The sequence below is a fragment of the Berkeleyomyces rouxiae genome, assembly GCF_048999995.1.
Source record: "Berkeleyomyces rouxiae strain 22BRR77 chromosome Unknown BrBRR77_ptg000008l, whole genome shotgun sequence".
Taxonomy (NCBI): Eukaryota; Fungi; Ascomycota; class Sordariomycetes; order Microascales; family Ceratocystidaceae; genus Berkeleyomyces; species Berkeleyomyces rouxiae.
This window is the reverse complement of record NW_027396498.1, coordinates 909699-937414: the sequence shown is the minus strand read 5'-3', so window position 1 is coordinate 937414 and position 27716 is coordinate 909699. Positions and strand designations below refer to the sequence as shown.

General features: G+C 50.5%; 4 protein-coding genes across 4 annotated transcripts; 3 read left to right on the top strand and 1 right to left on the bottom strand.

The window, feature by feature from the left end:
* Positions 1-730: 730 nt before the first annotated feature.
* On the top strand, positions 731-2606 carry BROUX77_006416 (uncharacterized protein; the record flags this gene model as incomplete). Its single annotated transcript, XM_073751399.1, has 3 exons — positions 731-1764; positions 1830-2133; positions 2199-2606. 3 exons carry the CDS (start codon positions 731-733, stop codon positions 2604-2606), a joined length of 1746 nt encoding a protein of 581 aa, XP_073603485.1.
* Positions 2607-5203: 2597 nt separating this feature from the next.
* BROUX77_006415 (uncharacterized protein) lies at positions 5204-11375 on the top strand (the record flags this gene model as incomplete). Its single annotated transcript, XM_073751397.1, has 2 exons — positions 5204-5310; positions 5372-11375. The coding sequence occupies 2 exons, from the start codon at positions 5204-5206 to the stop codon at positions 11373-11375; spliced, it is 6111 nt and encodes a 2036-aa protein (XP_073603484.1).
* Positions 11376-12659: 1284 nt separating this feature from the next.
* On the bottom strand, positions 12660-17002 carry BROUX77_006414 (uncharacterized protein; the record flags this gene model as incomplete). The annotated part of the gene is made up of 2 exons (XM_073751396.1): positions 12660-16373; positions 16985-17002. 2 exons carry the CDS (start codon positions 17000-17002, stop codon positions 12660-12662), a joined length of 3732 nt encoding a protein of 1243 aa, XP_073603483.1.
* A 7255-nt stretch (positions 17003-24257) lies between these two features.
* On the top strand, positions 24258-26587 carry BROUX77_006413 (uncharacterized protein; the record flags this gene model as incomplete). The annotated part of the gene is made up of 2 exons (XM_073751395.1): positions 24258-25124; positions 25202-26587. 2 exons carry the CDS (start codon positions 24258-24260, stop codon positions 26585-26587), a joined length of 2253 nt encoding a protein of 750 aa, XP_073603482.1.
* Between the last annotated feature and the right edge of the window lie 1129 nt (positions 26588-27716).

Below are 27716 nucleotides of genomic sequence, written 5' to 3'. Positions count from 1 at the left end.
GAGGAGGGGCAGTACGCAGTACAAGATACCTACTTGTGAGACTCGCGGATGTGTACGCTCGAGGCAGCTTCCAGCTGAAAATTCCAGATGAATGTTTTACGCTGACCAACATCTCCACAAGGCTTTCATTTCTTCACGGCCCGTTGTAGGTAGAGCGTGGATTTCGCCATCCCTAAGCTCCGGTTGCGGGGTCCACACCTAGAGGCTGGAGCCGTCTTTAGGGTTAATAGACACACCCTAGGGTTATCTTCCGTGATAGATGTTCAGAGTGGATCGGCCCACAGAAAGGTGCCGCCAAGGCCAAAGCTCTAGATGGAAGGAAGCTGGATTCGGGAAGCGATGCCTTCCCCTTTTGTTTCAGGTTCCACGTAGACTATAGACCAAGCAAAGAGCACCGAGCAGCTTCCACATTGCCAATAAACTCTGCCTCTTGTTCTTGCCGTATCCCAAGCAAGTTCGTCCAAACTTTTCCATCTGCTTGTGGTAGTTGCATTATTCATCTGGCTCGCCGAACGTGAGTTGCTGTTTTGACGCCCTCATTGTTCTTCTGCGTCTTCATATTTGCACTTTTGCTACGTCACTACGCGCTGGGCGTGTAATCTACATTCTTTCTGCAACTGTTTGTGCATCATTTCGTTTTATACTTAGCATTCACTTTGTAACCTGTTTCTCTCTCTTCTCGCACTGTTATCTCCCTCTCACCTCTTTTCGATCCCTTCCCACTTCCGCCATGGCCAAGCCGCGGAACACGTCAGCTCCGGCGTCTCAGACCAGCGATGCTATGACACCTGCTCGCTTCGAAAAAGAACTGCGTGACCTCAAGCACAAGGCTGAATCCCACTCGCCCCTGCAGGACATGCTGGCCCGCATTGCACCCACCGTCAAGTCGGCCTTTCTACTATTCATGCTGGGTGTGTCATCCACCGTGTCTCAGTTGGCGCTCTCGCCCACCTTTGGTGGTATCCCCGCCGCCGTCCACCATTCCAAGCTGACGGCCACCGGTTGCTTCATCGGCTGGGCTAGCAGCTTGTTCTTAGTGCGCATCGCACGAACGGACCTTGACAAGTTGCTGCCCGTGATTGCCATCTGGATTCCGGCGCTGCAGTTTGTCCTAGGCAACATGAGCGACTTAATGACGGTCGAATGGGGTCCTACAGTCGTGGAAGCCGCAACATTACTCCCGCTGATTGTTGTTTCAGCGGCTGAAGTAGCATCGACTCTTGAGGGCGCAACCGTACGCTTCCTTCCGGGTTGGATTGGAGACTCTCTGCCCGGCCTGGCTAGCCTGTTGTTCTTCAAGACGGTTGAGAGCGTGTCTTCCGCGAAAATTCCCATGATGCTTGGCTCTTCGGTTCTAGCTTCACGAGTTGGTATACAGCTAGCCATTGCTGCTATCTACGCGCTCTATGCACCCTCGAAGCTGCTCCTGCTTGGTCTTCCTGCTGTGGCCCATGCTGCTATTCTTAACACCCATCTGCCAACCGCTGCTGCCACAGTGCTGTTGCAAGCGTCTTTGGAAAAAGACGCCTGGAAGCTTATTGCTCGTAAAGAATCGGTCACGGGATATGTCTCGGTGCTGGAAAGTATGGAGCGCGGTTTCCGGGTCATGCGCTGCGATCACAGTCTCTTGGGTGGCTTGTGGGTCAAGTTTAAGAGTGGAAAGGTGGCTGAGCCAGTTTACTCAGTCTTTGTGATGCTTGAGGCTGTTCGTTTGGTCCTCACAAAAAAGCCCATCGTAGATATTTCTGCAAAGGCACTCGTTATGTAAGTTCAACTGTCTGATATTCATGATGGATTCTTCTAGTACTAACCATGGCCCCCTTCCTCAGTGGACTTGGTATTGGCACCACCCCCGGTGCCTTCATTGCACACGGTATCAATACCACTATCGTCGAGATTGACCCGGCTGTCCACGAGTTTGCTGTCGAGCACTTTGGCCTCGATACCAACCATGTGCCGGTCATTGATGACGCCGTCAGCTACACCGCAGCCCTAGCCAAGAGTGATCCCGAGAGCTTCGAGTACATTGTCCACGATGTCTTCACTGGTGGCGCCGAGCCTGTCCCCTTGTTCACCCTCGAGTTTCTGCAAGGCCTTAAAGACCTACTCAAGCCTGACGGTGTGATTGCTATTGTAAGTTGAGACCTCAAAGCCCACACGTTCCAACCTACTAATAAAACGGCTAACCCTCATTATAGAACTACGCCGGCGACTTCCTTCTGCCTCCATCCAAAGCTGTCGTCAGCACCATTCACTCCATCTTCCCTTCGTGTCGCATCTTCCGCGAAATCGAGCGTTTGACTGAGGAACAGATCAAAGAGATGAACCAGGACTTCTCTAACATGGTCATTTTCTGTCGCAAGTCGGCGGAGCCGATCGAGTTCCGGGCAGCCACCGATGCTGACTTCCTCGGTACAAGCACCCGGAAGCTGACACTGCAGCCGCGCTTCGAAGTCCACGATGACGACTTTAAAGCTGTAGGTGAGACGGGCTTGGTTACACGCAATGATACAAGTCAACTCGAGCAGTACCGTGATTCTAGTGCGCGCGGTCACTGGATAATCATGCGCACAGTCCTACCATCGTTTGTGTGGGAGCGCTGGTAAACATAACTCATTGCTTTAGTAGTTAGAGTATACTTGGAATGCATAGTAGAGAGTTGATGATACACTTGTATGAGTATCCTTGTCCTCGTGTACCTCGCGCTGTATGCTTGATGCTGTGTAGTATACAGTTCACAGTGTTTTGAGAAAGTTCAAACGCCGTGAGTTTGTGGCTACAACCCTAAAGATATTTTTCTCTAGTTAGCCCAGACACAAAAACATCATGAAACAGCTGATATTCAGACCGCAACGGGTGTTTATGTGTACAAAATTTATGTTTTAGCGTAGAGTTTGATAGGCACTGTGATCTAGCCACAAAAGGAACAAGATTCACATCTATCATGTGTTCTCGAGCAGATGGCCCATGAAGGGAAAATGAGAGCAAGACTGGCTTACGGACTTAAGCTTGACAGTTGTCGGAGGCCGAGGTGGGCTAATCAATAAGAACTGTATGGAGTCTGCACGGGCTATATTTAAATTGGATATACAAACTTAGTAGAGATCTGCTATACACGGCCAAAGCTTGAAGCTTAACGCCATGGTCTCTAGGGCTGGAACTAGTGAAAAACACAGAAAATCGAGAGCATGGTTGGGCGAGAAGAGCTGGTTCATGTGCAAGGAAAATGGGGGGCAGCGTGTACTGGTGTTAGTGTGCAACAAGTAGCGTTGCAGCGCCGTTTTATTTCTGGAAATCGCAAGATAGATCGGCCAACAGAATGAAGCATTGAAACGGACAGGATAACGCTTGCCCGTGTAAACGCCACGTTGACGACGCCACATTCCAAGAGCTGTTCTAGAAGTGTGGCTTGATATTGTGCTTTTTTCCCTGTTTAGGTGTTCCTGCATTCACAAGGGTGACTAAGTGGGGGGCTTCCTTCCGTTCCTGGATTTGTCTTTCTTTTTTTCTATCGAAGTCACGCCTCCCTTGCAGAGAAAGACAGGTCAAGATGGGCATAAAATAGTTTTAAGCCAGTAGAAACTGAGGTGCTCCAAGTCAGATGCATTGGAAATAGCGAGCCTTGTTTACAGCTTGGCAAGCAGCTTGATGAGTTTAAGCTTCAAGGCGACTGCTGGTGTATTAGTTTCGGGGCGAAATTCAGCTCCGTCTTAGTCGGCTCCGGCGTGTGCTATTGATCCTTCCATTGTGCACAAAGTTATGCTACTTGTAAAGGGTATTAACTAGGCGCTTTCTAAACTGCGCTGGTTGTGGGACTCTCCTATGTTACCTAGGATGTCTACGCTCAACCCCTTGACCTTCATCTGATTAAGCTGTGACGTCTGCGGTTTCAGATACAGAATCCTACGAGAAATATTGGCTGGGCCGAACCAAGATTCCATGTATTATGAAGGAAAAAAGACAGAGACGGATATGCGCCTTGAGAGTTGTGAGACGCTAAGTGTCTAGTGATGATGGAGATTAAGATGTGCTTTGAGTTGCGGATATAGAAGGGCGGTATGTTGATGCCGAGAGACTGAAGGTCGGACTTGAAGGGACGGAGATTTGCTTTTTACTGGCGGGTTGAAAGAGCGGCGCGGTGAGTGTGATGAGCAAGTAAATAAGTGGTAGAGGCGAGAGTGGTAGCCGGTAGTTTGGCATGCGGCAAGGGTATGAGATCTGCCTCCCAGAAGAAAACACTTAGTATGTAGTTATAGTTAGTTAACAAGAGATTGTATGACTACAGAACCAGCGGCACAACGGCCGGTCGGCTCCCGACACCGAGTCAGATGGCGTTAAGCATACGCACGCAAACTGGGACAAGACGATATAGAGGTGTAGACATTGAAACAGAGAGAAGCGGCAGGTACGCGTGGTTATTCGGCGGCAGAATGTCACAGTCAGGATAAGAAGCAATTGCCCAACGTAGATACAATACAATATACATACGGGTGGACTCTCGCAAAATTCTCCGGCACCTTCCTATTCTTCTGTACGTTGTTTCGTGCATATACCCATTTTTGACTTGCTCTAAGGACTTTGATTGGCTGGCCACGGTCTGTGACACTGAGCTTCCCGTTTGTTCTTTCCCCAATACACTTTTTCATGGGTTAAACTTCTGACTCGCACTCTCGATCTTCTTTTCTTTGCTTCATTTGTTTCTCATTTTTTTCTTTATACTGCTTTTTGTTCATTTTGCGCCGCCAAAAAAGTTCGGGGCTTTATTTTAATTTCTGGTTGCTTTTTTATACTTGACATCTGTTCGTTTCTTCTCTTTCCGCCGTTCTTACGCCCACGCTCGCATTTTCCCGCCGCATCATCATGTATCGTCTCTGGTAGCCTTCATGCGCTTATCATTTTCATGTTTTCAACCCAAAACTCTTCATCAACGACTTTTCTTCGCTTCTTACGACTTCCTACCATCACGTATTCATTTTAATTCTTTACTTGGGCTCTCTGCGGCAAGACTCTCCGATCCGATTTGACATCTCCACATACGTCTACGCACACATCACCACCTTGAAATTGGCGTCAACGGCAGAGAGACCCATCCGCGAATAAAGGGCAGCTTGTCGACTCTGTCCTTTGTATATATACACCGACACAACACAAAATACCTGTACATTAGTCACTACCGGCCTGGGGCCGCTTAAAAGTCTTCAACATGTCCGATCCCGCTGCCATCGCAGCAGCAACACAGGCCGCGGCCCAAGCTGCAGCCCAAGCCGCAGGCGAAGCCGTGGGAGCAGCCATCCCGGCTGCTTTTTCTCTGTTTGTCTCCCCGCGCCTCCTTTGACCGACCAAATGCTAACCAAATCGACCCGTTCCTTAGTGGCATTCTCCTGCAGTCTGCCATTGGCCTTGTGCCAATTTTCACCAAAAACCACACCACTCGCATTTGGAACGATGGCCCGAGGCTGGCCCTCACGACCATGACCATTGCTGGAGGAGCATGGTCCCAAATTCAGTTCATGGCGTTCTTGGCGCCAAATAAATTTTGTCAACCAGTCATCACATTCGAGAATATCATCGATCAAATAGCACGAGTAGCCGCCATCCAATTTATGCTCTGGACAGTGACCAATGTCCCTAATCCCACCGCTCAGGAATCATCCATGATGGGATCTGTCATGCGTCAATTGTTTTTACTCCTACGCATTGGACTGGGCCTTGTGCTTGCTGGATTCGTCAGACCCGACTTGATTCCTCAGTGCACAGCCGAGTCTACGGTTCCTGGTCCTCTCCCCCTGGTCCTGGTTGGAATTGATGCCGTGATTGCTATATATGCTCTTGTTCGCTTCATCATGTCTTCTGCCCGCAAGAATCCCGACAAGAAGAGCAACGAGAGAAGAAGCCGAAAGAGCTTTATTGCCTTTGCTATTGGTTTCTTTATTTGGACTGGCACTAGTGTAGCACTCCTTTCTGGTAGAAAGGGAACTTCACTTTTTCTGCGCGTGGCGCTTCCTGCGACAGGTCTTACCGTACTACTAGCTATTGTCGCCAACTTCGGCCTTGCCTTATTGCCAAACTCCTTTGTCATGGAGAAAGAGTCCAAGTACCCCGAGGCCCCCTCTCCCCGCGGCCCTCCTACTACCGGACATCGTACTCTTGCTTCTCAGGGTAGTGTAGGCTCTTCTGCTACGAGCACATACCCCCCATCGCATTATGAAGATCTCAAGGGTCGCCAGAATGGCACATCATTTGAAATGCAAAATCTTGGCGCTTCAAACTCTGCCCAGTACCAATATCGCATTGAAGGGGCATCCGGAAGCTACTATAGTGGCCAGACCAACGTGGCAACACCCATGAGCGTCCCCAAAAGAGCTGCTCTGAGTCGAAACATATCCAAAGGAAAAATTGTCATTTCTGAGCCTGTCATGCAACTCAATGACTTTGGCGAGAATCCTCTTGACAAGATTGCTACCATTGACTTGAAGGCGGCTGCTCAGGCTGAGGCACTGCGGCGTCAAAAACGTGGAGTCACTGGCAATTCTAGTTCTAGTGGCGATGCTTCAGGACTTCAACGCTCCAGACCCTCACTAGACGACCGCGCCCGAGCTTTGCCAGTGTTAAGAGAGGACTTGGAGCCCGCCCCGAGTCCACGTCGCCTCGGCGATAGTCAGAACGTTCACAGCACTGGATCGCAACTTTCTCCTGCCAGCAATGATGTGATGAGACGTCGATCTCCCCGCACAGATAGTAACATGCAGTCGCAAATGAACGCCCAGATGCCCGCAACTACGAAAAATCCTCCACCGAGACCTCCCAGAGCGGACAATTCCGAATCTTTGATGACCGGCGTGCCATCTGGACTACCTAGTCACCCTTCCAAGGGCCACCAGAGCCGGCCTACTGTCACTCAACAGGCACGGAACATAGAAGTTCCTATAGATCAGCCCACTGTGATGCTAGTCCAAGATTTCCAGTATGATAACCCAGCTGTTGTAGAAAACATCATGCTGGACGCATCGAATAAGCTCATGAAGCGTCTGCCACCAGTGAATTATAGTATGGACGAAGTCTTGTTAGAAAGTCAGGCCCCTTCAGGCCAAGGCAATTTACAAGTCGGAGGAGTAGCTGCCCAGGAGGTGCCAATCGTTCACCGTCCTCGCCCTATCCCAAGGAACGGCGGTGAGGATCGCCCTATTTTCCCTGCCGAACTTCCTCTCGATATGTCACGCCTGCGTTCGCCAGACTCTACAAGACGATCACAGCTTCTTCACCAGATTCCCGCCAGCCCCTCTCAACTACCGCCTCTTCCACAGGTCCCTCCCGGTCTTGTTATCTCAAACTCCAAGAGAAACATACCTGGTGACAAGAATCGGCCTCTACCGAACAACACGCGCAGTATGAATTTCAAAGAAAAGATGGATCTCTTTTACACATCAGAATCAAAAACTCGCAGTAGCAACGGAAGCAATCGCGCTCCGACGGCTCCTACTTCAATGATGCCTTCTCTTTCTCCCACTGATTCCATCATTTCAGCAAGCACCGCCGGCATGTTTTGCCCGATCAAAGATATGGCCATTCCTCCCGTACCGGCTATGGAATTCAACGATGATAGATTCACTCGCTCATCCACTTCTCGCAACACAATTGAAGATGCCCGTCGGCGTTCATCTCCGGTTCTCCCCGCTTTGAACGTAGTGCATCGTATGTCTGAGCTTAATGATCACCGTGATGACGATAGCACTGTTTATGGAGACTCTGCCGTTACTCCCGATCAGTCGAACAGCCTCCGCGATGATTGGTTCACTGTAACTCTCGCTGATAATGGTTCACCACAGCAAGAAGGGCAAAACGTCCCGGTAATGCTAGAAGAAGAGGTTCCTGTGATTCTTGAAACTCGCTTCCATCAACAACTTGGAAAGGACTGCCCGACTTTTACGCATCGCAAGAGCAACAGCCTTTCTCGTAAAAAGGTACCGCCTGCTCCGATTCTAGTGGGCGCAGATGTTCTTAAACAAAACACTATTCTACGCGCTGCCGAGCCATCACCTCTTGAGTCGCCTGACCACGCTCTGAAGGAAATCCAAGCTCAGCTGCTTCGCATTGAACAAGGCGACACTAACCCAGTCGACAATGTGGACCGACGTGCACTCCTGAATGATTTAGAAAAGGAAATCGGAGCACAGGAAAGCCATTGGCTTCAACTTCATAACGGAGTGCGAGACTCTAGCTCGACCTTGCGCACATCCCCTGCTCGTAACCATGCCAGCATGATTGAGATGGAAAACGCCATCAAGGCTCTCTCTCCCGCACAGCTTTCTGCCGCACGCAACTCCCGCTTTCTCCGCCACCAAAATGCCATCCATCCTGAGCTTCAAATGGATAGCCGTGGGTTCATCAATATCTCCATGTCGCAGCTGGGTAGCCCCACTCCTCCCGATAGTGATGACGAGGCGACGGAGTCTGAGATGTTGGTCATCCAGGCTCCCTCTGTCCACCATGACTCCAAGTTCTTGAATATTCCCCGCCCGGTCACTCGCTCCATTGTTCCCTCTCCTCGCTTGATGATGCAGTTTGTTTGCCGTCTTTGGACTGCCTCCGCTGCTCGCCCATTGTCCCCTGATGGATGGAGCAACCTGTGGCAACCTACCCACGCCCCCATTGTGCGCGGTGACATTTTTGACGGTCTCGTTGCCAATGATGTTCGTCCCAAGCCCCGCGTATTATCCGACCCGTTGCCTATCATCGAAAGCACTCAGCTCTGGAGTCCTGCTGCTCAAGTCAGCCCTGGTCCCTCTTTCTTGTGGACCCCCCAGGTTGAAGCTTCCGACGAAGCTCTTTACCAAACGGAGAAGAAAGACAGACCTCTGACTCTCCGTCCTCCACGCCGCAGCCGTCGCATTACTGTTCTCCCTGATATTCTAGAAGAGCCCAAGCCTTTGCCTAACAAGCGTGAGACTCTTGGTATCTTCCAGTTCCCTTGGGGTGAGACCTCTGACTCGGCTAATGTCCAAATTACCGCCAACAACATGTTCATGACTATGCCTGGCGCTATGGGTGCTGGAGACTACGGCGCCTTCCTCGCAGGTGCTGTGCCCAACATGGATGGCAACGGTGGCTACTTCAGCGGCTCGTACTTTGACGATTACGAGAATGAAGAATCTGATGATGGGACTGACTCTGTGTATGATGACAGCGATGCGGAATATGAGGATGAAGATTACGAACACCCCGGCAATGAGACTGAAACCACTGGCGAAAACTTTGACGAATCTATGCTCCAAGAAATTGCCACTATGCTCAAGTCTAACCAGAGCCAGCTCCCTAGACACAGCAGTCTATTGCCCACCATGCCCTTAAACGAGCCCTTATTCTTTGAGCAGACACTGCCCCAGTCAGAGAACGACCGTGGTATTTTCATAGGCGATGGTGGTTTTGTGTTTGAAACACCCAGTGATGATGACTCTCATTACGGCGACTCAGACGAGGAGATCGAAGTATATGCACAGGGATATGCCGAGTTTGAAGATGAAAGACCCGAGTTTGTTCTGCAAGACCGAGACTCGTTTGCCATTGCCCTAGAGCAGGCTAACTTCCCCGACGTGCCCAAGCCAGCCTTGCCCTCAGTGCCGGCGAAGCCTTCTCTAGCTGGCCCAGAGACCACTAGCTTGCTATGGGAGAGTATGGCAGACGACCAAAAGGTAGCCGTTGGCCTTGCCCAAACTCCTACCGTTTGGGACATGTACAAAGCTGACGTCGAGGATTTGGAAATATCGCCAAAGCCCCGCGTTATGAAGACCGACGACCAGGAGCTGCAAATTAACAGCGTGGACTTGTGGCAGCAAGCCCCGATTCCTTCAGAGCTGAAGTCTCTGTTGTGGACTCCGGCTCAGGCTCTGACACCGCGTCATATGCTGTGGTCATCTTCCAATTCGACTCCCGCGAGGAAAGCTTTCGGTCTGAAGCAGAATTCCGGCTCGTGGAACAAACATATAACTTCTACTGCCGAGATTCCCGGTACCGTCCGCGCGAGCATCCCAAAGCAACTTGACGAAGAAATGCAGATTAAGTCTTCCACTCTGTGGGCTCCTAAGAAAAGCTCTGTTGAGCGCCAGCTTTTGTGGTCTCCCCCTACTGTCACGGTTCTCAAATCGTTTGGTCTTAAGCAGGTTTCCAGCAAGTGGGCCAAGCATTTGACTGCCGTTTCCGAAATCCCCCAAGCTTCCCGTGTTGCTACCGCCAGACAGCCTAACGCTGAGATGCAAATTCAGTCATCTACTCTGTGGGCTCCCAAAGATGCTGCTCCCAAGGCCCATTTGATGTGGTCACTGCCTTTTATTTCCACCCCGAAATCATTTGGTCTCAAGCAGCTGTCCAACTCATGGGATAAACATGTCTCTGCTATTACCTCAATTCCTATTGCACCCCGTGCCCAAATTTTAAGACCTCTTGAAGATGCGATGCGCATTGAGTCGTCGTCTCTATGGGTCCCTCAACAGGCTACTCCCAAGGTCACCCTCCTATGGTCACTCAGAGCTCCTGTATCCCCCAAGAAGTTTGGACTCAAGCAGATTCCTGCTACCTGGAAGGCCCATGTAGCCGCGACTACTCTGATCTCTCCTCTTGCCCGCGTTCAAATCCCTAGACTAGGCGAAGAACTAACTATCACGTCTTCCGCCCTTTGGGCTCTCCCCAAAGCCGCCGCCCCCGCTCACATGATGTGGTCTCCTCCTTCCACCAAGGCCCCGAAGACCTTTGGACTCAAGCAGGCCGCCGAGTCTTGGGAAAAGAGCATTGCCACCATCTCCCAACAACCCCCGGCCCCTCGAGCAAAGGTTCCCAAGCCCGTCGACAACGAGATGCGTCTTACCTCGACCTCCCTCTGGTCCCCGAAGAAGCACACCATCGCCAACGGCCCGCGGCTCTGGACCAACACTGGCTCTCCCCCGGCCCCAACCTACGGCCTCGCCCAACCGCCCGAGTGGTCCGCGTCTCTCGACATCCAAACCCCTGCTCCCATGCGCATCTCCAAGCCCGCGCCCACCACGTCCCTACCCCGTATCCAGAACACAGCCATGTGGTCCTCAGTCCCTCAGGCACAGACCTCCACAGTGAACTGGCTTTCCGCCGCCACCCCAACCAGTGCTCCAGACACCCGCTGTGTCCGCGTCAACGCAACCCCGGCTGAATGGCGCGCAGCCCTAGACGAGGCACTCTCGCTCTCCCGCGCAAACCGCCGTCTAGTCCGCGCTGCACATCCGGTCGATTGGGACGCTGCGCTAGGCGAGGCACTTTTCCTGTCCCTCGCTAACCGCCATCTCGTCCGCGACGCGCAGGCAGTCGACTGGGCCGCCGCGCTAGCTGCTGCTTGCGAAGTCAGCCAGTAAAGCTCCTTTTCTTTCCATCTCTGTCTCTCTCTCTTTTCCTTCCGTCCCCTCGTCAGCCTTTCTCATTGACGTCATTCACGTTCTTTTCTTTTGTTCTTTTCCCTTTCGTATTCCCCTCCCCTTCTTATTTATCTAGCCTTGCCTGTATGTTGTTTGTTCATGGATATCCCAACGGCGTTTTGTTTCCAAAGTACACCAAAATGATAGAGAAGCACTTGCGCTGGATGCGTGTGTTTCTTTTTCTTTCCTCTTCTTGCTTGTTGGTGTTTTGCCTCTGATTCCCCATCTCTGTCACTCATTTTTCTTTTTGTTCGGGAGGGGGGGGGGGGGTTGAACGGCTGCATTTACACACGCTGCCATGCCTGATAACACAGTTGAGATGATCTACAGTCAATTTTCCTTTTGTTTCTTGTCTTTACATCGGCTTCTTGAATCTCAATCTACGAAGAAAAAATATATATCAATCCTGAAAAAAATAAACAGCCCCGACACACAGTGAGACACGTAGAGATTTAATTTAGAACAGAAGAAACAGGTTACCGACGTCTCACAGAAGTCGTTTTTGGTTCTTTTTTTTGAATGTGAAAAGAAAACCACCCCCATGAGAGTTGCGCCGGGTGTATGTATTGCATGTACGTACATATGTATGGGGGAAGAGAAAAAGGCAAAAGAGACAGAGAGACGCAGTAAGATAAACAGAGCACACGTGCCGGCAGACAAGCAGAGAACCACGAGAAAGAATAAAAAAAAGTAATGGGAGGAGGAAATAAATAACGATGAATAGAGCCGACTCCATTCCGCGCAGAGAGAGAAAAAAAAGTACATACGTATTTTGGGGGGGGGCGGGGGCGGGAGGGAGAAGGAGTGAGAGAAATGATAAAAAGAAAAACACTGACAAAGACAACATGCGCGCAAACAACATACACAGATCCGAGAGGGTAGAACAGAGAGCCGGGGGTGGAAGGCCGGATAGCAATCCAACAGATGGCATAGACGCAAGAAATACAGCACAAAAGACCAACGGCAATCAGAGACAAGATGAACAAAGAGCAAGAAGAATAATGGATGGGCTTGTGGAAGATGGACTAGTCTATATGGCACAGAAAAGAAAAAAGAGAACGAAGAGAAATCAAGAACAAGAACAGAAACAGGGGGCCAGAGAAGGATGCACCGTTAGATATCGGACGTGGCCCGCGCGCATATGAAAACCAGAAACAACAAATAACAGAGACCAAGATGGCGCAGAATCGTAACCATCGTTTACGCGTGACAGCCATAAAACTGCTACTGGAGCGACATCAATTGCATGCGCCGCCCCATCGCCCGTACGACTGGCGACGGCGGGGTAGGGTCCGGGGGCACGGTAGACGTGATGCTCAGTGTCGACGGGGCGCGCGGGCGGTTGTGCAGTCGGCTGGGGCTAGTAGCCGGATCGTTGAAGACCTGTGTGAAAGCAGGGCTTGCGCGGACAGCAGGCTTGCGCACGGGACTCTGGGCAAAGGGGTCATGCTGGTGCAGAACATTGGCCAGTCTATCGCGCAGGTCGCCCGCTTGCTTGACCAGCGTCTTAAGGCTAGTGGTGTCAAAATGGAACTTGCCATCGTTGCCACGGCCATTGTTGGACAGGGTGCTGTGGTGCACTGCTGCTGCCACCGACCGGACAGCTCCGTTGATGTGTTTTGGTGGTGGGCGCGGTTGGGTCGAGGTAGGAGTTTGCGGAAATTCTGATATAACAGTTTCATCGCCACAAAGTGGCCAGTCAGACGATATAGACACAACTCGAGGTGAAGATGAAGAAACACTAGAGCTTCTACCAAAGATATCATCGTCTGGTGACAAGACCGATGGACGCCGGGCAAAGGAATGAGCCGCCAGAACGTTCTCGCGAGAAGCACCGTCGAAACAATCGAGATCTTGAAGATGAGAGATTTCACGTTCATCGAGGCTATCATCAAAAAATCGATTGCTAAGCTCAGATGCGGAGTCCGATGGCAACTGTGATGCCTCAACCCCGCTCTCTAGCTCGTCCTCATCAGGCGATGCCAGGGCTATAATGCCCTCGGCTTCCTCCCATAACTCATGATGGGTCCCTGTGGTCAAGTTGAGTTCTTTGCCATGCCGGCATAATCTCTTGAGGTCGTTAACAAGTAGTGAAAGCTCTCGAATTTGTCCAGAGTGGGCGCGGAGGCTAGGTTGGCTGGCTTGGATCGAGGGTGGCACCAGCATCAAAAAACTGCTGCGGAGTTCAGAGTCTCCCGTGTTGGCATCGATCGCAGTAGGTTCGTCGCCAAACTCAAAGTCCTCTCCCCAATCTTCACTCGCAGTTTTGCTTCCAAGTCCCCAGGTACCGAACTTAGGGTTGGCTGCATGCTCAGCATTGTCCCCGCACTCATTAACCACCGGCACGCTTTGGCTCCGTATGTGGGCTGGCAGAGGGGCTCGTCTGTTAGAAGGTCGCCCGCCTCTGGAGTCCATGTCCTGTTTGCCGTGGACTGTCCTTGGACGAGAATCATCAACGTCCCCGTCAATATGGATAGAGGATTCAGTCCAATCGAACAAGTTACTGAGTGGTCGTTCCGGTATTCTATCAATCTGTTCATCCATGGTCCTTTCCAAAGTGTTCATGTTTCTGCCGAGACCTGCAAGAGCCTGTCGCATGCTAGGTGGAAGGCTGTTCATGTTCATGGATCCTTGCACAGATGGCGGAGACAGACCATGGGCCAAAGAAGTATCAAAGTCGCCCCAGTCATCATCAAAGTCGTCCGTCATCGATAATCTTGGATTATATTCGTCAGTTACAACTTCAAGTCGTGGCTTGATACCAACAGGTGTCGGAAGATTTTCCTCGTCTTTGTTACGCAAAAAGCTCGGTGCGTCCCAAGCAGGATCCGGTAATATCGAAGGGCGTTTTTGTCTGAAGCCAAGAGTAGTGCCGGGCGGTGAATCATTAAAAACGGACTCGAGGGGTGTCTCAACAGTGCGGTTCGGCATAGAGCTCTGCGTTCGAAGGGAATCGAAAGCAACATCACTGCGAAAATCAGTGTCGTCGGCGCGGGATGCGGAGTCGCCGCCGTCCATGTCGGAACTCCCAATAGTTGAAGACCGAGCACGTCCCGATGAAGTGTCCTGCGACTGCCCACTCGACGCACGAGAGGCCGTGAGACGGCTTCCTGGTGGTTGTGATGTTTCTGCGACGGAGGGATTTGGTGACTGTGAAATATTCCCCAGTTTTGCGTGTTCCTCTATAGATGCTACGGCCGCTGTGGATGGAAGGGGCAATGAGATATTGCGTTGACGTCCGGAAAGACGTGTACTACATGAAAATGTAGAGCCATGCATAGTAGAGTCTTGTTCGTTTGTCCTGTCGCTTGTAATATTTTCTTGGTAGTGCAGTACCATGTCGTCCTCCGGGGGCGCGGCTTGATCGTGTTCTACAACTGTGTTGTCGTACAGAACAGAAGCCTCAATAGTGTCCAGTGGGGTATTGACAGCCGCATAATGAGAATTTCTTTGGCCAATAAATCCCTCGGAATCGATTGCATCCCCATCAACAGAGTCAGCTGGTATCACATCGTGGCTGCGCTTAAAACGACGCAAGCTGCCAGTCTTTGAAATCCAATTGCCAGTTGAAGACAAAGTCATGGAAAGTGATCTGCGCGGAACTTTGGAGCTGGTTGATGGCCGGGGAGGTGTTTGTACTTGCTCCGGGTGTTCACGCTTGTCTTCGGGCTCTAGTCGTTCAAGTGTAGTAATAGAAACCTCGGGATTCGGAAAGGAAAATGGAGAAGCCTCCATAGATCGAGAATCCAGTTGATCAGACTTCAAGAGACAGGCCGGTGAATTCGCTGCACTCTCACCAACATACATTCTACGGGTCACGGCGGTCAAACGACGACCGGGGATGCTCTTGCTCTCGGCAAATCGGTTGGACCCGCTTCTCAGATTGACCATGACGATGTGTGCGTGGAAAAAAGAGGACCACCGCTTTTGCACCCGAGGGCGAAACCTAGAGAGCGGGGGAAGGGCCGTCGCCTTGGTTGCGTGACTCTGGTCCAATACAAACGTAGGATTTTCTGCAAGAACTGGACTAGTGAGGCTCTGCAGCGTAGCCGATCTTTGGTGACTAGTAGCAGGACGCCGAAAGGTTGACAGCTGGGAAAGAGCCCGTCGACGTGAACTAGGGGCTTCCGAGTCCTTGGTGATAGAGGGTGATCGTTTCACAAGTTTGTTCCGTGATCGAGGCGAACCAGTCGGTGTAATTGTTGTAGACGCAGATTGGCGGGTTGAACCGCATTTAGCGCTCGGCGTTGGGCTCTGGGTCACACTGCTAGTGTAACTGGTATCGAGGGCTGAACTCGATCTGGGGCTGCCGTGTTGAGAGACAGGTCTACGAGACAGTCTGCGGATCCACGACCCGTGTGAAGAAACGGAGGTAGAGCAATCTTCGTCGATACCAGGGGTGTGGGAACGAGAAGTTGGCAGTGGTTTTTCCTGTTGTTCTTGGGGCGGCTGATGCTGCAAGTTTCGACGGAAGGACAATTGTTTGCTGAGTGTATAGCGCCGAGAAACGGGTCGAGTTGTTTTGGGAGTAGACGTTGCAATGGTGGCTGAGGATATGGTCGAGGACTGGTGTTGGATCTGACGGGTGGACGACGAGTGCTTCAGACTTTGAGATGAGGCGCGGTGGTGGCTCAAGTTCCCTGGAATGGGCGACGTGCTTCCTGGACGATAATGTTCTTGGACGAAAGGTCGTGACGTAGAAAACGATTGTGGGTCTTCTTCGGGTACGAATAGGCGAGAAAATCTCGAATGGGCCGGCTCGCAGTCCTGGGAAAAGGGCCTGGTGGGGCGCAAGCCTGGCGTTGATGATCGAGGCCAGCCTATTACTGAGGCAGGACGATTGATGTACGATGTGTGGGCGCGATCCTGTTCGGGGATGGCTTGACCAAATACCAGGCCTGAGCTGGCCGCAGCGACAGCACAACTAGTGCCGACAAGCTGGAGTGTGAGAAAAAGACGTCAGTTGAACGAAATAATCGGAGAAGATGCCTGTGCTATGGTTGTAAAATCAGGCAAAACAGACTGGTGAAAAGCGGTCTAGCAAGATTTGATATGCAGTGTACAGAGAAAAGTCCCAACGTGAGCAAGTTCAAGATTCAGACAGCAAAATCTTGGACAACCGTCGGGATTAAGACTTGTGAGGATATTTCACGGGAGCCCGCTTGTGGGATGGGACTGTGCTTTTTCTTCGCTTTTTTCTTGGTCTGTTCGTGGTAACTAGACATAAACAAAGTTGAATGTCTCGAGTTTGAACTAGAGACACTCGTTCCCATGCTATTTTTTCTCTGGCACCACACCCTAGTCGGTCCCTCATTTGTCCCTGTGTCGTCATGTCACAGGTACAGTGATTTTCTAGCCAGGAACAACAAGAAGAACAGTAGAGCACGCCAGCGAAATTAGAGCACTTTGCAACAGACTAAAGGGAGGGGCAGACAGGGAACAGAGCCCGGCTCAGGCTAGAGGGTGGGCATTTTGAGAGGTAGACGTGCTTTGGCTCGGACGTAGGACTTGGGCTGGCAGTGGAAAGCGGGATTGTTTTGGAGACTTACGCTTGGAATGGCTTGCATTGTGTGGAGAGCTTCGTCCGTCGATTAGCTATGGGATTTCGAGTGGTGTGTGTACACTACTGAGTGCGTGTTGACGGCGCCCAAGGGATGACGGCTCTGAGAACAGCGGGTTGTCACGTAGGCAAGTGCAAGCTGTGCCAGCAGCAGCTGCAGAGATCTGGACGATCTCTGTCTCTGACGAGCGGGCAAGGGCAAGACACGATAGCCGATCAACTCAGAAGACTGCGTGGTGTGTTTCTAGACCAGGAAATGGAATTGGCGAGATGACAGCACGTCAGGGCAAGATGGAAAAAAAAAAAAAGATTCGTAGTTGAAGTGTGGATCTCTTGTTATCGCATTGGACACTACAAGGCCTTCGTTTCGGGGCGGTTGTTGTTTACTTTTTGGTGGTTGTTGTTTTGCCGGGATAATGCAATGTTTTTTTCTCGCTCGGCAAGCTTCACGTTAAGCTGAGACCCCAACCAGCAAAAACGGCGTCAACCAACAATGCCAGACACCCAGAAATGGAAATGTTGGCATCCAGCGGGCAACGAGCGGCGAACGGCGAGCAACAGGGAAGCTGAAACCCTAAAGTTGGAGAGGATGGCGGTTGTGCGGATTCTCGGCGGCTCGTTGATGTGGCGATGGAAAAAATGAGGAATCGATGATGCTTGTTTTGGCCGCCGCGGGAAAACAAAACAATACGGCGATAAAAAAAAATGAGGAAAAAGATGAATTGCAGCCCAGGAAAAACACAACGAGACAAGAATCAGGAAAAAAAAAGTTTTCACGTCTAAAGAGGAGAAAAGCAACCGACTGGCGAAGAAACCGGGAAAGAACCGAAACAGGAAAGATCGCGAAAGAAGTCTAAAGCGTGCCGTTATTCGTAAACGTGGAAGGAGCAAGACGCCGGCTCGGTCGAGGGCATTATCGTCGAAGCTGCGAACGCGATCGACGATGGGAAAAAGACGGCGGCGAATTGGGCAGAATTCAAGCAGTACGAGAGACAGACACTTGATACCATGCCTACACTAAAAAAATAAATCGGTCGGCAGAGCTAACAAGCCGTGCAGTCCAGCTACGCAGGTGCTGAAAAGGAAGGTGCGTCCTATGGTAACTGCGCTGGTTGCAGTATCCGACACCAAACAGGAAATGGCAGCTGTCTTCCTTGGTCGCGAATGACTAAGCAGACCAGCTAACCACACTCACGTCTCGCGGTGCTAGTCGTCCTGGAGCCGCGAGGAAAATGCCCAAGATGTCGCTTCCTCTGATATTCTGGTCGATGCTCTCGGTCGTTCTTTTACTGTCGTGGTTCCTTCTGAACTGACAAGCCAGTAAGAGCGCGTTGCTGGATCGAGAACCCCGAAGTGGGAATGGGGATGGCAGAGACAAGAGAAGAGAAGAGGAAAAGATTAGAACAGCAGCTCCACGACACAAGCAGCGCAGCCTGTCAACATATACCAATGCTTGCTCTTCTCCTATCTGGGTCGACGGGATACAAGTGCAAGTATACGTACAGGTACAGTCAGGCCTACAGGCACACATACACATGCATTGTGTGCAGAGAGATCACCCCCCGGCACCAGCCAAGCAAACAACTACCTAGGAGCCCACAAGCTCTGTTGTTGTTTGTTATTGTGGTACCTGTCCGGCCTTGTCCTCCCCGTTACATGATAGCCCTGTCCTCCCCCATATTTCATTGCTCCCGGCTGTAACAGCCATGTCCACTTTCACTTTCGCTTTTTCTCGATAACAAGAGAATAGCCTGGCTTTTCTGCGCCCCCCTAACCCTCTTCGTGCCCCATGGCCCTGCCAGCAGGCTCCTCAAGTCCAAAGGAGTAAAACGCCTGGGCCCTCTGCCCCGGTTGAGATTGCAATATGGTACGGTCCAAAGAGCACAAGCCCACAGGGGAGAACGAGGGAAGCAACAACAGATGAAGCAGGGCATATGGGACGGACGACCTTGTGAACACGACAGGCAGAGCCACCATACACCACGGGCATGGAGACAGGCCACAGAGCACTGGGAAAAAATTACACGCTATTAAGAAGAACGCAAATAAAACACCCACGCAAGGTACCCGCACCGGTAATTATGCTGCAAGGTTCGATGTGCGTTGCAGGTTGCATTTGCAGCAAAACAACGGCGGTACAAAATATGAATGCATCAGAAACACGAGACTCTTTTCAAGAACGAGCCTTGTTGTCTGGGCTGAGTTAGAACAACGTCCAAACCAACGCACAAGCTTAGTACAGCCAGCGTTAAGTCCCTCGAGCCATGCTTGCACAAATGTAGAGGTACATGTGTATGTATGTATGTACATACATAACTAGATGTGTACATACATCGCTGACGCTACCCTCGACCCATACAATTTGACGGCGTGGAATACGTCCCGTTGTAATATCCGGCCAGCTGCTTGTATTCTAACAAGTATCAAGTATTTGATATGTCTCCGTGATCCTCACAATCGTACCAGTCCGAGAATGAATTTCGTACATGCGAACCATCGGCACGTGACCTCTGCTCGCCACAATGGCAGCAACTCTTTTGGATGCGTCTCATCCAATGCGTTTATTCGCTCTTTCCTTTGGTCTTCTTCGCGCTTGTGTCAGTCTTTCTGTTGTGTCCGTACCTGTACTTGTGCTACATGCAGTTTTTTTATCCCTTTCCTACATCAACTTTAGCCGCATAAGCATTTGTGTTTGACATTGGGTGCCAACAACTACAGCTTCCAATTGGCCAGTCAGGTTTGTTTTTCCTGTTTTATCTCGTATTTTTCTTGTGCTTCTGTTCCTGATTCCCTGTTCCACTTTTATATTCTTTCCTTAACTTTGGAAGCCGTACCTGCATAACCGCCCTCGATGGCAATTGCTTAAATGACGAAACTTGATTATGATTGGCTGAGCGAGGTGTTGCTTTTTATAGAAAAAAGGTTTTTTGTTTTGGACTTTATTTGACTTCTATTTCGCGCCTGGCTTCATCTAACATACGCGTTCAATTTATGTTTGCCACTCATGAACTCTCCTCTTGATACCCGACAAAAAATCTCGGGACGGCAAGAATCAAACTGAGGAGCTCTAGAAGCCCCTCCAGAACGTTCGCTTTGAGGAGCCCCCAAGCTGAAATTTATATTCACCAAGAAAACTCTCGGCTTCGGTCTTTTTTCCCCATCCAGATGACGACAGCCTGCGCCCTCCTTTCTCCTGAGCTTCTTCAAAGTTCCTAGCCTTGTTGCCGCGATAGCCCTAGTAAAACCTTGCGATTCATTATGGCCCTTAGCCCTGTAACATCCAAGTGTCCTTGATCCAGCCTCGTCGTTGCCTTGTCACAGCTATGTCGTGCACGCCGACAGCAAAGGTGACAGGGACGTCGTGATCTTCTTGTCCAATATATGATTTGGCAATCATTTCGCAGATTTTGTCTTTAGTGTGGCTTCCCCCTTCCCTAATTGAAAGCCTTACTCCTAGTTGTCTGTGTAACTAACGACATGCCCCTCAAGCCAAAGGCCTCGTCTCGCCTAGTCCGCAACGGCCTGTCAGACGGCAGCTTTGCCTTAGACTGATTTGCTCATCTCTCCTGTCTGAAGTGCTCTCCTGCCTTGTGAGCTGCCACAGTAACAACCAGGCCAGGCCTTGGCTTGTTGTGGATGTGCGGCTGTGAATCTGATATCTCGAGATTAGACGGCTTTGCTTTGACGTTGTAGACGTCTTGTATGCAGGCATTTTCCAAGTTTTCGGGTCTCGAGTCCTAGCACTCACTCACCTGTTGTTATTCTCCGTGGTCATCGCGCCTTTTTTGCCTCTGTTGTCTCTATTGCAGATTATACATCTCGAGGTCGTAAATCTGTCGTGATGTGTAAGTTGAGTTGACGGCTGGGCTCTCTCGCACTGTATTTCACGGTCTGGTTATGTGGTGACAGTGCTAATAGCATTGTGTGATGAGGAGCTGTCCTGTGCGTAAAGATCGTCAGCAACACAGACCTTCATCTTACTTGCACTTTCGCCTTATCTTTTGTGTGCCTGTTCGTTCCTTTGTGTCTCTTGTCTGTCATTGTGCACTTGTAGCTAGACCTGGCTCATATTCCTGCACAAATATTCTCATGGTCCATCGGGTTGACAAAACAATAAGAGACTCCACAGCGATGGGACATGTCTGCCCCTTATATCAGCTTCATTATTATAAGCTTATCGGCCGTCCGTATAGATAGCTAACTATACATGATAATAGGTCATTAGTTATACAATACATTGTTACATCCCATCAAACATCACCACTGCTATCACCGATGAAGAAATCCGACTGGGTGGTTGCTCCTGAGTGTACAATCAGCCCTAAGGCTCACCGCTTACACAAACAAGGACATGCGATTGTGCATAGTTAACCAACTGGTAGTTGGTTGATGTACATACATACATTTGCATATGCTTGCAGTTAACTACATACCCGAGAACCTATTGTTCACATATGCGTTGTACTAGGAGGATGTGTTCGCAAACCACGGCTGCATACTTTATTGACGTCGCCACATGCAACCTGTCTGCCTCCCAGTCAATCGGCTCCCCGTTGCGTTGCTATGGAAGAGCTTTGGCCCTGATACCAGAATCTTGACAGCTTGGTTGCCCCATCTGTCCCCAGCAACAAGCCAGGTTTCAAGCTCCATATTCAAGGCTGGGTAGAACAATATCCACGATCTTCCTGTAAGCACTTCGCCTCATGTCGCTCGGTTGCTTAACCCCGTCCTAGTCCATTCTCCTTTCAAACCATCCCATCTCACCCTCGACGCGACCTGCACGCTCTTTAAATCGTAAACTCCCTCCTATCCACTTCAAGACCCTGAGCCAGTCTTTACGGGCTTGACTAGATGCTAGCACCCAAGTAAGAGATCGCCAGCGCCACCACGGCTCCGCCGTTTGAAAAATGTCCCCATTGTTGTTTCCAAAAGGACATCTTGTATACTGTCGTAGCCAGCTGAAGACACTAGTAGTGCCACTCAACTTTAGGTTTGTTTGAGCCTCCCCCCTCCCCCTTCCCAAGTCTTCTGGAAGTTGCCAAGGAGAACAAGAGAACAACAAGGTGACATCTCCGTTGCCGGAGCGATTCTATTCTACAAGGACAAGACCAAACACAGGCATATGTAGCTATGTATCCACACAGATCTATGTATCGTGGCGTATAGGTGTAGGAGCTGTGCAGGAGGACAATGTCTTGGTTAAGACTGTCACCAATCATGTGTAGCACACAAGCCAACAGTGCCATTCTACCTTGATGTGCACTAACAATGTGGGTAATATGCACAAGAACTCAACGATTACGCCAGCACGGCAGGCAAATACAAACACTACACATGGCGTTTGTACATACATATTTGCTCCTCAGACTAATGCTCGGGTCTAGGGAAGCGTTCTTGCAAGGCCATCCTTGTACCAGGCCTAAAGAGGGAGTCGTCGGCCATACACATCAGCTGAAGCTCTGATTTAATGTTCTTAGTTTGTTTACATAACCATGACTCGCCATCCATGTACATATATATGTACAAATGTACTTATTTACCCAGCAAAACCGGACAACCCCCGCTTCAGCTTGCCAGAGTCTCCGGGCTCTTGGCCTCGACCTCGATTCTAGCGGTGTAAGCCCTGTACGTTTTAGCGGGTTTTCGCTGTGATTAAAGGGTCTTGTTGTGGGGCTCTAGCAATACTAACCCTTATTTGGCCCCTACATATCACCTTGGTCGAGTTGGCTTTCCTTTTGTCGAGAAAATCAACGTCTACGCATGTTAGTTTTGGCGTTGAAGTGTACCTGTGGGTAGCCTTTTCCTGCATCTGAATGTTTCATGCATCCCGCATATATGTGCCTCAAAACACACACCTGAAGTTGCGGAACCGTTTTTCTGGTGATGAGACCTTGTTGGCAACAAGCCCTACTCAAGACTTTTTAGGGTTCTAAGCCCAATGCTTTTGGTTACTCAGAGACCGCCTTCGCTTGTTGGTTTAGTTTCTGGTTCTTGTTGTTCCAGAAGCAGATAATGTCTTTCTCTAGTTAGGAGTCGATGTGTTTCTCTCGATGTTTGTTCTCCTTTTTTTGGGCCTCGAATTTGAAGAAGCAATTATGATATGGACGTACTACGTATAGCCCAGCGTCACTGCCAGCATGTGCTTTGGTCTTTTGTGTACCAAGGCAGCATGGAAGAGAACCATCTTGAGATTGCCCAATGTCTCCTTGCAGCCCCGAGTTTTGCTTGATACGAGATAGCCAGGTCCACAACAAGGCTTCTGCTGTTTGATGCTCCTTTTCAGGCTTTCATCATGTCTTTCTGTCTGTGTTGCCCTGGTGCTTAACCCATGCTTTGGGCGGGGAATGGGATTATAGGTCTCACGTGTCGTTTCTTTTTCAGATTTTGTAAATTTTATATGCTGCAGGTCCACCCAATGCCTTGACGCTGGTTAGGAGAAACATGTCATTGTAGCCGACTGCCAGACTTCTCATACGAACAGACTGCTGAGCCTATTGTTGGGACTTGGATGTTAAGCTATGCACGACTCGATGGAAGCCTTGTTTGTTTACTCGCTTGTTTGCTCTTTTGTCAAATTAGAAAAAAAAACAACAGGCCCCAAGCTCTGAACTAGCCTTTAGACCCTTACTAAGACCGTCTTTGGTTCCCCCTAGCTGAAGTTGACACCTTATGCAGGGCACCACCATACACATCACAAAGCGGCACTCTGTATTTTTATTGTGACGCATATTCACAATAGCTCTAGGACACGTGTTAGAGTGCGCCTTTTCTCTCGGGACAAGGAGTACTGCATATTGTGGATGCTGTTGGCCTATGCCATCCACGCCAATATGCGCAAATGTACCATGTGCAACCGAATCCGTCCCCAGAAAATGCTGATGTCGTACAAGGCATGGCATAGAACCCCTGAAAACAACCCTAACTTCAAGAATACTAGGGTTCCGTGTGTACCCCTCTCATGTGACCCCACCAGGTAAGATTCTTCTACTTGCATCATGTCGACATCAAGTCTCCACTGCAGCATAGCTCAGGATATAATTGACGAGCCATCCAGAAAAAAAGCATTGGAAGACCTGCGGATTAAAGGAAGAAAGAAACTTGTATGCTTGACTAAGCTGAACTGTAAGCTAAAATAAGCGCCACCATTGTACAATGCTCGATCTAACTGGCTGTATAGAACAACTTCCTCACAACGGCAAAGCTTGATCACACTGGTCCTTTGTATATCACATCATTCTTGGCTTTCTTACCATTAGCCTAAGATGGACGCCGAAATCAGAAGCATCATCCCCAATATTGACCCGGTTCTCTCCGAGTACTCGGCCGGCTACCTGACCCATGCCTCCACGTCGGTCGCCGATGAAGAGAACAATGCCGTGGCGCCCATTGATGAAGCTGCCGAGACTATCACAGAACTGCTGCTCTCGGCTGCCGGAACACCCAACAAGGCCCAGGAAGAGAAGATCCGTGCCCTGGTGAGCAAGTGGGTGGGTAAGTACAACGAAATCTATGGCTCCGAAGATCGTGGTTCGTCGGCAGCTGTCAAGCGTCTGGACCAGGCCTTCCAGGTCGGCGCACAGCGCAACATGTCGTCGACGCTGGCTGTGTCCACGGGTGCAGTTGACCTGGAGTCTGCCAATGCCCGCAAGGTTGAGTCCAAGGTCGACAAGAAGAAGCTGGAGAAGGCCGAACGCAAGATTGCCGCCAAGCAGCAGAAGAAGGAGTTCAAGACGGTTGAGTACGAGGCCTCGCGTCTACTGAACCAGACCGAATCGGCCCAGTCGTACGAAGAGTTCTACATGGCTGTCAACCCGCTGCAGATTGGTGGCACGGGCGGCAACAAGACCAAGGACATCAAGATTGACAGCATTGACGTGTCTATTGGTGGCCAGCGTATTCTTACCGACACCAACTTTACTCTGGCTTATGGCCACCGTTATGGTCTGGTTGGTAACAACGGTGTGGGTAAATCCACGCTGCTGAGAGCACTGTCTCGCCGTGAACTGCCCATTCCTACACACATTTCGATTCTTCACGTCGAGCAAGAGCTCACTGGAGATGACACACCGGCCATCCAAGCTGTGCTAGATGCCGATGTTTGGCGCAAGATGCTGCTTAAGGAGCAGAGTGTAAGTAAACCCGAACCTGTGTTTGGGGTTTCATCATTATATTATTTCAAAGTGCTAACATCTGCCTCTACTTATAGGAACTCACTGAAAAACTGACTGACCTCGAATCCAAGCGTGCCGGAATGGCCGATACTTCTGCTGACGCCGCTAAGCTCGACCATGAGCGCGAAGTTCTTGATACCCGCCTGGGAGATGTGCAAGGAAAGCTTGCCGAAATGGAATCAGACAAGGCCGAGTCCCGTGCAGCCAGCATCTTGGCTGGTCTCGGTTTCTCTGCCGAGAGACAACAGTTCGCGACAAAGACATTCTCTGGTGGTTGGCGTATGCGTCTGGCTCTTGCTAGAGCGCTTTTCTGCGAGCCTGATCTGCTACTTCTTGACGAGCCGTCGAACATGTTGGATGTGCCATCCATCACCTTCTTATCAAATTACCTCCAGGGCTATCCCAGTACGCTTCTGGTCGTGTCTCACGACAGAGCCTTCCTCAACGAAGTGGCTACCGACATTATCCACCAGCACTCGGAGAGACTTGACTACTACCGGAGCGCCAACTTTGAAAGCTTCTATGCAACCCGCGAGGAGCGCAAGAAGCAGGCCAAGAAGGAATACGAGAAGCAAATGGGTGAGCGGGCCCATCTCCAAGCCTTCATTGACAAGTTCCGGTACAACGCAGCCAAGTCCTCGGAGGCGCAGTCGCGTATCAAGAAATTGGAGAGAATGCCGGTCCTGGAGCCACCGGAGGCCGAGTATAGTGTCAAGTTCAAATTCCCCGAGGTAGAAAAGATGACGCCTCCAATCATCCAGATGACCGATGTTACGTTTGGCTACTCACCCGATAAGATGCTGCTTCGCAACGTCGATCTGGACGTACAGCTGGATTCTCGAATTGGTATTGTCGGACCCAACGGTGCGGGTAAGACAACAGTGCTTAAGCTGCTTATTGGCAAGCTGACGCCTACCAGCGGTCTTATTTCACAAAACCCGCGGTTGCGCGTGGGCTACTTTGCGCAGCACCACGTGGATGCGCTAGACTTGAACATGAGCGCCGTCTCCTTCATGGCCAAGATGTACCACGGCCGTACAGATGAGGAATACCGGCGCCAACTAGGCGCGTTTGGTATCACGGGCACCACGGGCCTGCAGAAGATGGAGGTGCTATCTGGTGGTCAAAAGTCGCGTGTAGCATTTGCTTGTCTGGCGCTGACAAACCCGCACATTCTGGTACTTGACGAGCCGTCCAATCACCTGGATATCGAGGCGATGGATGCGCTGTCAGAAGCGCTGCAGAACTTTGAGGGTGGTGTGCTTATGGTGTCTCACGATGTTACGATGCTCCAGACAGTATGCACTTCGCTGTGGGTGTGTGACCATGGCACGGTGGAGAAGTTTGATGGCGATGTGCAAATGTACAAGAAGCGTATTACGTCGCAGGCCGATTCGGCTGGTGTGGTACAGGCCCATTGATATTGATGTGGGGGTGGACTAACTAGCTGGAGATGCAAAACATGGCCAACCCTAATTTTGGGCACCAATTGATCCCTTGAACTTGTATAGAAAGGTAGTTAGTTATGTGTCTCTTGACTTGTGAATATGCCATTGTTAGAAACGGCCAGTATCTGTGTCTGGTGCTCAAGCCTCCCCCTTATACAAGTAGCAAGCTCCCTCGGTTCGGCTAGAGGTTCGTTGGGGTGAGGGAGCTGCAACCTCCTTTTTGACGACAGTGTGTAATTTGGATTTTGGACAAGCTAAGCAGGTTAAGCGCAAGCTAGGCCCAGCTTGAACAAGCTAGAGGGTCATGAAGATCACTATAACCCTAGACCCTATCGAGAAACCATGGTGTTGCATTTCATCCCAAGTCGTCGTGATGTGTTTAGCCGAGCAATAGCCGATCAAAGCCCTGGTTAGTGCCAGTGTCTGTGTTTTGTTTTATTTTCTCCTTTTCGTGTCGCGGCTTACAGTTGCCCAGTGAGAGGGAGAGGCACTGGTAAAATAAACAAACCGGTCTGACCTGATGGCCCAACATCAATTGATGGTTCAGGGAAAGAACCTCCCTTGATGGCCTGGGGATGATTCTCAGTCACGTTATCATGACTGGACACGTAAAAAAGAATTCAGGTGGATATTTTGGAATATTGCGTGGGGACAGGGTCCTGTGACCGAGAATAACACATGGACCATTACCGTACGATTGATAACCCTGATACCGAGCAACAGTGTAGAGCAGCAGTGTAGCCGTTATGGCAGATGAAATGAATGGGCTTGCGGCCCTTGGAAATCGGGCACTTGTGACGGGCTTTTCTGATAGGACGGAGGCGAGGGAGAGGGCTCCACAACAACGACCTACCTAGCAGTTGAGATGGTCAGGATATGATCTGCCAATTACAGCTCCAGTCGACGGTTCAGTGGGTACCAATGCTGCGGTGGGCTGGTGGCTGGGTGGCTAATGGGAAGCTTTCTTTCTGGCATTGTTGTGGAGGGACGGCGCTATAATACGAATACAATGTATTATGCTGGCGATGCCAAGTACATGCACACGTACAACAGCAAAAACCAAAGCATAGCAGCAAAGCCAGAGACAACGACAACAGCGCGG